Source organism: Malus sylvestris, chromosome 16 (genome assembly GCF_916048215.2).
Source record: "Malus sylvestris chromosome 16, drMalSylv7.2, whole genome shotgun sequence".
NCBI classification, from domain to species: Eukaryota; Viridiplantae; Streptophyta; class Magnoliopsida; order Rosales; family Rosaceae; genus Malus; species Malus sylvestris.
In genome coordinates, this window is record NC_062275.1 from 13082825 (window position 1) to 13089763 (window position 6939).

Below are 6939 nucleotides of genomic sequence, written 5' to 3' on the forward strand. Positions count from 1 at the left end.
TTTTCACTACTATGATAAAGCGTCACTTGTTTTGGTTAGTTAAATTTAGATACCTATTAATAATTTTACATAATTTCCAGAAAGAAAAATAAATAAATTATGAGCGTGGTGTTCCCCTCCCCAGATATGCGAGAAAAGCAACTCAGTCGCTCATTCATGCACACAATCTTATATTAACTTTTTATAAAAAGAGAAGCATATAAATAAAAGGAAAACTAATAAAAAGGGTTTGAAAACTTTTAGTTTTAATGATAAGCATAAAATAAAGGGTAAAATGAATAGTACCAGGATTGACTTTTTAGTGTAAAAATGTGGTTTTTCGTTAAAATGAACAGAATCAGGAGCTATTCGTTAAAGTTCTCTAGATAAAATGTGATTAACTTTTTTTATAAAAAGAGAAAGACAGAATAAAGTGTGAGAGAAGAGAAAGAAAAGACGAGGAGAGAATCCAAGTCCTTTCCGGATCCGCCAAGCTGAGTTTCCTTCCAAATCTTGCCAAACGTCATTGTGAAACACTCAGTACGCAAGCAAGCAATCACAATTAAAACGCCAACGAAACCATCCAACTTCCCAACCTCCTATAAGACTCCATTAATACAGAAAAGATCAGCTCTTGAAATCCAGAACCAGAGAGAGAGAGAGAGAGAGAGAGAGAGTGTGTGTGTGTGGTATTAATTTGCAAACCAGAAAATGGGCAGCAGCGGAAAGGGCCGGACAGTTCTGGAGGTGGGAGCCGACGGCGTCGCTCTCATCACCATCATCAACCCACCTGTCAATTCCCTCTCGGTCGATGGTACTTTCCTTCCCTCCAATTTTACCCATCACAAGTTTTGATCTTTTGGGATTTTGATTTGTTTATTTTTGTGGGTTTTCAGTTTTATGTTCTGCAAGTATTTGTATATGTTTGAATAGTTTACTGGGTAGCTGAAATTTTTACCCTTTGATCCATAATTTGATTCAAATAAGTATACTGTCATTAACCAAAACGTGTTTAAATTCTACTAATTCCCCTCTCTACCTCTCTGTGTTTCAGTGTTGTACAGCTTGAAAGACAGTTATGAGGAGGCCCTGAGAAGAAACGATGTGAAGGCAATTGTTATAACAGGTATATGGGGCAATTTGGTTATCGTTTTTCAAGAGCTGGGGCTGTTTGCTAATGAAATTCATGTTGGTTGGACCAGGTGCTAAAGGAAAATTTTCGGGTGGTTTCGATATTTCTGCTTTCGGTGGACACCAAGGTGGGCAGAAACGTATGTTTAATTTTTTTATGTTTGTATTTTAATGATCTAGTAAGTAGTATTTCATCACTACATGGTCTATTAAGTTCCCAACTCCCTGGTTATGTGTTGCAGAGGAGCAGAAGCCCGGTTTTATATCCGTGGAGGTAATCACTGATATTTTTGAAGGTAAATAACTGTTTTGTTTTGTGCTTTTACTTATTGTATATCCGTTTTACAAGAACGGCATTGCTTGAATTGACCTGTGATGGGTTGGTTGATCTTCCAGGTGCAAGGAAACCTTCAGTTGCCGCCATTGATGGCCTTGCACTGGGGGGAGGTTTGGAGGTGGCAATGGTATGTGTTGCAGTTGTTTTGGAGTTTTGACTGAAGGCTTTTATACTGGATTTTGTTTGATGACATTTTTATGTTCTTGTGTCAGGCATGTCATGCCCGAATATCGACTCCTACTGCACAATTGGGGTTGCCCGAGCTGCAGCTTGGACTCATTCCCGGTTTTGGAGGTATGACTCCAGTTTTTTGAATTGATTAAGTATCATAATTTAATACTGAAATACCTTCATGTTGAAAGCTTAGATGAGAGAGCTGGTTTGTTGTCAATAAACTTTACTAAGACATTGTATCAAATAGTACATTCATCTGGTTGGCGTCCGAGGCCGTCCCCTGTTCTGTGAGCTCATCTTACTGGCCACGAAAAGAGAAAAAGAAAAAGAATACAGTTGCACGATCATATCAGAATGTATATGACATATTGGCATTGTTGATATGATATTCCTTGCATATTTTAGATTGCAATCACATGAACCTGAATTTTCTCAGGAACGCAACGGCTTCCACGTCTTGTTGGAATCTCAAAGGCACTTGAGATGATGCTGGTGTGTTGTGCGTTTGGTCATTTCTAAACATCTTAATATCTTGTATAGTTTTGGCATGCTGACTTTATTAATACTGATTAAATTCCCTCCCCCATTTCCTTTTGTCTATGCCCTATTAGACATCAAAACCAGTTAAAGGGGAAGAGGCTCATGATTTAGGCCTTGTAGATGCTATTGTTTCACCCGATCAGTTGGTAAGCACTGCACGTAAGTGGGTGTTGGATATCTTGGAGCGTAAAAGACCTTGGGTTGCTAGTCTTCACAAAACCGACAAGTTAGAGCCCCTTGGAGAAGCTAGGGAAATACTTAAATTTGCAAGAGCTCAAGTCCGGAAGCAGGCTCCCAATCTCAAACACCCATTGGTTTGCATTGATGTTGTTGAGGAGGGTATAGCTTCTGGGGGTCGGTCTGGACTTTGGAAGGTCCTTATCTGTTTCCATATTCTCTTTCATTTTGCCAAACATATATGCATGCAATGGTAAGACACTGTTTCTGGCCATTTCAGGAGGCTGAATCATTTCAAGGACTTCTGCAGTCAGACACTTGCAAGAGCTTGGTCCATGTCTTCTTTGCTCAACGTGGAACTTCAAAGGTTTGACACACAACTTTTCCTGATTCATCTCTACTATATAACCAACCTGCATCCTGTGATGGAATTTAAACTGGATGATGAACTTTTAACTTATTTCCCTGCTGTTAATTTGAAAGCAATTCTATCAAATTCAACTGTCTTTGATTCCTATTGAAGCAGGATGATTGTGTGGATGTTTAAGTTTGGTCAATACTTAGTTGTTTAGCTGCTTTTTAGGAAGTTAGAGGAATTTTTTAGCCATGCTTGTTGAACTTATACCTTAGTAACTAAAATTTAACTAGTTTTGGTTGAAAATTCATAAGAACACGCATCTCTTAAAAATTGGAATTGCGCTTCCGAGTAACAATTTTAATTGATGAAACATAGGATAGCATTATTGTAAAATTGGTTACTAACTGATATTTGGCCTTACCATAAAACCACATTTTCTTTGATATAACTTTCTAATACGTGAATTGTTGTCTCATAACTGTATATAGGTACCTGGGGTTACTGATCGTGGTTTGATGCCTAGACGAGTGACTAAGGTTGCTGTCATTGGTGGAGGGTTAATGGGGTCTGGAATAGCTACCGCATTGATTCTTAGTGGTTATCCAGTGATCCTGAAAGAAGTAAACGATAAGTTCTTGCAGGCTGGGATTGGTAGAGTCAGAGGTGAGGCTAGAAGTCCTTTTAGAATTTAAGGTTCTACTTTAGTATTGTATTTTAAATTGATATTTTCTTCTAAAAGCTTAATCTTTCATTTATTTTCACATGTGTAGTAACAAATAACAATGCTTCTAAAAGTTTTATTCTTGTAAGAATTAAAATAAAATACGTATTATTTGTTCCTGTGTATAATATCAGCTCGTTGTTAAGTATTTGTGATGGCAATCTGCTATAAGTTGTCACTTTTCTGGTTCAGCCAATCTGCAGAGCCGCGTCAAGAAAGGGAAAATGACTCAAGAAAAGTTTGAGAAGACCCTCTCTCTTCTTAAGGGTGTCCTGGATTATGAAAACTTTAGAGATGTAGATATGGTCATAGAGGTAATTATTAAAGCATGTTCGATTTCATTCAACCTTTTTATGTTCATTTGGCAGATAGGGGAAAAGGTCTGACATATTCATCTTCTATGCTTGAAATAGGCCGTTATTGAGAAGGTTTCTCTAAAGCAGCAGATTTTTGCTGATCTTGAAAAATATTGCCCACAACACTGCATACTTGCAAGTAATACTTCCACAATCGACTTGAACCTCATTGGAGAGAAGACCAAGTCTCATGATCGGATTATTGGTGCCCATTTCTTTAGGTAATACTGTGAAGTGTATGTTTGTCCTCGTTTTTTCTTTTTTCCTCAAATTATTAACTTGAGAACTGATTGTGCTCTCTGCCCAGCCCGGCACATGTCATGCCACTTCTGGAAATTGTTCGTACTAATCAGACATCTCCCCAAGCTATTGTTGATTTGCTAGAAGTTGGGAAGAGAATAAAGAAAACACCAGTTGTTGTTGGGAATTGCACAGGATTTGCTGTGAACAGAGTGTTCTTTCCTTATACGCAAGCTGCTCTCTTGCTTGTTGAACGAGGTGCTGATGTTTATCAGATTGATAGGGTAATTGCCAAATTTGGAATGCCTATGGGCCCATTCAGGTCAGTAATACTTTTGTGAAAACTTATGATTTGGTGGTTCCTGCGTTCTCCCTCCCTCAAAAATTCCTTTTTCTGTCATTAACCTGAGTTTGATATCCTATATATTCATTCAGATTGGTTGATCTGGTTGGGTTTGGCGTGGCAATTGCAACCGGCACGCAATTTGTTGTGAACTTTCCTGAGCGGACGTATAAATCAATGCTCATCCCTTTGATGCAGGAGGATGGGAGGGCAGGTAATAATTTGTTGTTAGGCTTGTAGTTGGCTGGTGAAAATTTATTTACCAACTTCTTACTTATACAGTTATACTCACAGATCATAAGTATTTTTCATAAGAGAATAGATTCCTTACATTCTTATTGTTTTAGGTGAAACTACTCGAAAAGGGTTCTATACTTATGATGATAGGCGCAAAGCTACCCCAGATACTCAATTGAAAGGATATATTGAAAAGTCAAGAAGCATTTCGGGTGTTTCCATAGATCCTAAGGTCTCTCTCTCTCTCCCTCCCTCTCCCTCTCCCTCTCCCTCTCCCTCTCCCTCTCTCTCTCTCTCTCTCTCTCACTCACCCACTCCCACACCCACACACCCCCACCATCTCCCTCGTGCAATTGCTGACACCGTCTGAATTATAAATTATAATAGTAACAATTCTGACCCAAGTTTGTGACATCTCAACTCAGCTACTCAAGTTATCAGAACAGGACATAGTGGAGATGATATTTTTCCCTGTTGTAAATGAGGCATGCCGGGTGCTTGCTGAAGGCATTGCAGTAAAAGCTGCCGACCTTGACATTGCTGCAATCATGGGAATGGGTTTCCCACCATACAGGTTTGTATTTATAGTTGGGAATACCTTAAACGCCATAAGCTGTGTAATAACTTGTTTGGGCACTTCTGTTTAGGGGAGGTCTCTTGTTCTGGGCTGATTTACTTGGATCCAAGTACATATATTCAAGATTGGAGGAATGGTCAAATACTTATGGTGAATTTTTCAAGCCTTGCGCCTATTTGGCTGAAAGAGCTGCAAACGGGGCTCCTCTGGTAAGAAATCTGAACTGTTATGTTTATCCTGTAGTTTCATTGATTATACAGAATTGACTTAGTGTTGCATCTTAAAAATACTAAGCCTTTACTACGCTATAATTTGGGCCAATGCTTTTGGTTGAACTGCTTGTGATTTACTGGTTGAGCAATGCTACGAATCTCAACTCTATTATAACTTACATGCCTATTACGTTCCATCATAACCAAGAGGCTTATATTCCCGTACATTTCCTTTTTCCCCCGTAAGCCTCCAACATGCACAGAATTGCACAGCTGAACGTTATTGTGCAACGTGAACCCAATAACGACTTTGGATTGTGGAATTTTCTGGATTAGATTACTGATTATGGCATATTATTGGTGTATGTTGCTCGTTCTGCATGCCTAATAGCGTTTTCCACTGCTCCCTTGCAGAGTTCTCAGTCGAACCAAGCAAAATCACGGTTATAAGAAAGTTTCCCGGTTGCATGGGGATCGACGGTTGCCGTTTTCTTCAGTCCCAAGTATCCTTTTCCTTTCCATGTTTTAGATGGCTCAGGAACAAATGAATGATGTAGGAGATATATGGTATGGCCTGATAGCTTGGATAAGTTGATGAATAATTGTTATGTATACTAATTACTATATTTACTTTGTTACATCTTCAATATAAGTTGATGAATAAATGTAGTGTAAATACATTCAATTATTTAATTGATAAAGCCAAAGAGCAAAATATGTTAAGAACATCAACATGTGCCCTCACAATGCGGTTGCGGGTCTGCTGTTTCTATTGTAGGATATCTTCTCTCATCACTTGATATGTATCAATGCATTTAACTAGATAATTAACACTTATAACTTTAATATATAAAACATAAAGAATAAATGGTCAAGGGTAATTGTGGTTTGGCCCATATTGCTTCATGCAGGTTTGGAAATAAGTCGCGCATTGGATGCATGATGCTTCTCCATATGTACTACTTTTCTTTGTATGGCGTGACATGATTCACGAAAATACACTTATGCTCCGGTATGTTAGATGACACTGTCAAAGAACGTGATGATCGAATAAATTTGGGTTTGTGCATGCATGGTTGTACGTAGGTACCAAACGGGATAGGGTTTCTTCTGGGAACGATGCAGCTAGTGCTGTACAGAAATGCAAAACCATCCAAACATATTTCAAATGGCGGACTGTTGGAAGAAGGAAGGCAATATGAACTCCTCTCATCCTCTGTATTCTTCTCACTAGGAGGATATAATGTTGGACTTCTTACTCACAACCCAATACGAAAAAACATTGGGCCTAACGAATTTACCATCATCACCCATGAAGCCACATGCGGTCCGACCAATAAAAAGAAAGAAAATAAGTTAATTACGTTAACATGTATACTTCGAAAAAAAAAATATGTGTACTTCGAGATCTTTGTTATACATGGCGAGAATCTACTTTAAAGAGAGATGAATCGGGCTAGGCCATACAATAGGCCAACCACTTATCAAGTATTAAACTCAACACTAATATAATATGTCACAGTTATCTATATGAGTCGAACTTGAGACTTTTTACTT

General features: G+C 38.5%; 1 protein-coding gene across 3 annotated transcripts; it reads left to right on the plus strand.

The window, feature by feature from the left end:
* Positions 1–456: 456 nt before the first annotated feature.
* LOC126607901 (glyoxysomal fatty acid beta-oxidation multifunctional protein MFP-a-like) lies at positions 457–6451 on the plus strand. Of its 3 annotated transcripts, XR_007617728.1 has the most exons (19): positions 457–793; positions 1034–1105; positions 1182–1250; positions 1353–1406; positions 1507–1574; positions 1660–1741; positions 2058–2113; positions 2233–2535; positions 2619–2705; positions 3185–3359; positions 3610–3731; positions 3831–3994; positions 4081–4335; positions 4449–4570; positions 4704–4825; positions 5019–5167; positions 5241–5379; positions 5797–5949; positions 6294–6451. XR_007617728.1 is itself a non-coding variant. In XM_050275602.1 (18 exons), exons 1-18 carry the CDS (start codon positions 691–693, stop codon positions 5830–5832), a joined length of 2178 nt encoding a protein of 725 aa, XP_050131559.1. In that variant the 5' UTR covers positions 457–690; the 3' UTR covers positions 5833–6110. The 3 variants fall into 3 exon arrangements, 2 of the variants coding, with proteins under 2 accessions (XP_050131559.1, XP_050131560.1); XM_050275602.1 differs by lacking the exon at positions 6294–6451 and having other exon boundaries at positions 5797–6110; XM_050275603.1 differs by lacking the exon at positions 6294–6451 and having other exon boundaries at positions 1182–1238; positions 5797–6110.
* The last annotated feature ends 488 nt before the right edge of the window (positions 6452–6939 follow it).

Bases quoted from the DNA above. Each gene is read 5' to 3' on its own strand.
- LOC126607901 (XM_050275602.1), top strand. From the start codon at position 691: ATGGGCAGCAGCGGAAAGGGCCGGACAGTTCTGGAGGTGGGAGCCGAC. The intron at 1,251-1,352 runs GTATGTTTAATT...TATGTGTTGCAG, and splicing joins ACACCAAGGTGGGCAGAAAC to AGGAGCAGAAGCCCGGTTTT. The intron at 3,995-4,080 runs GTAATACTGTGA...CTCTCTGCCCAG, and splicing joins ATTGGTGCCCATTTCTTTAG to CCCGGCACATGTCATGCCAC.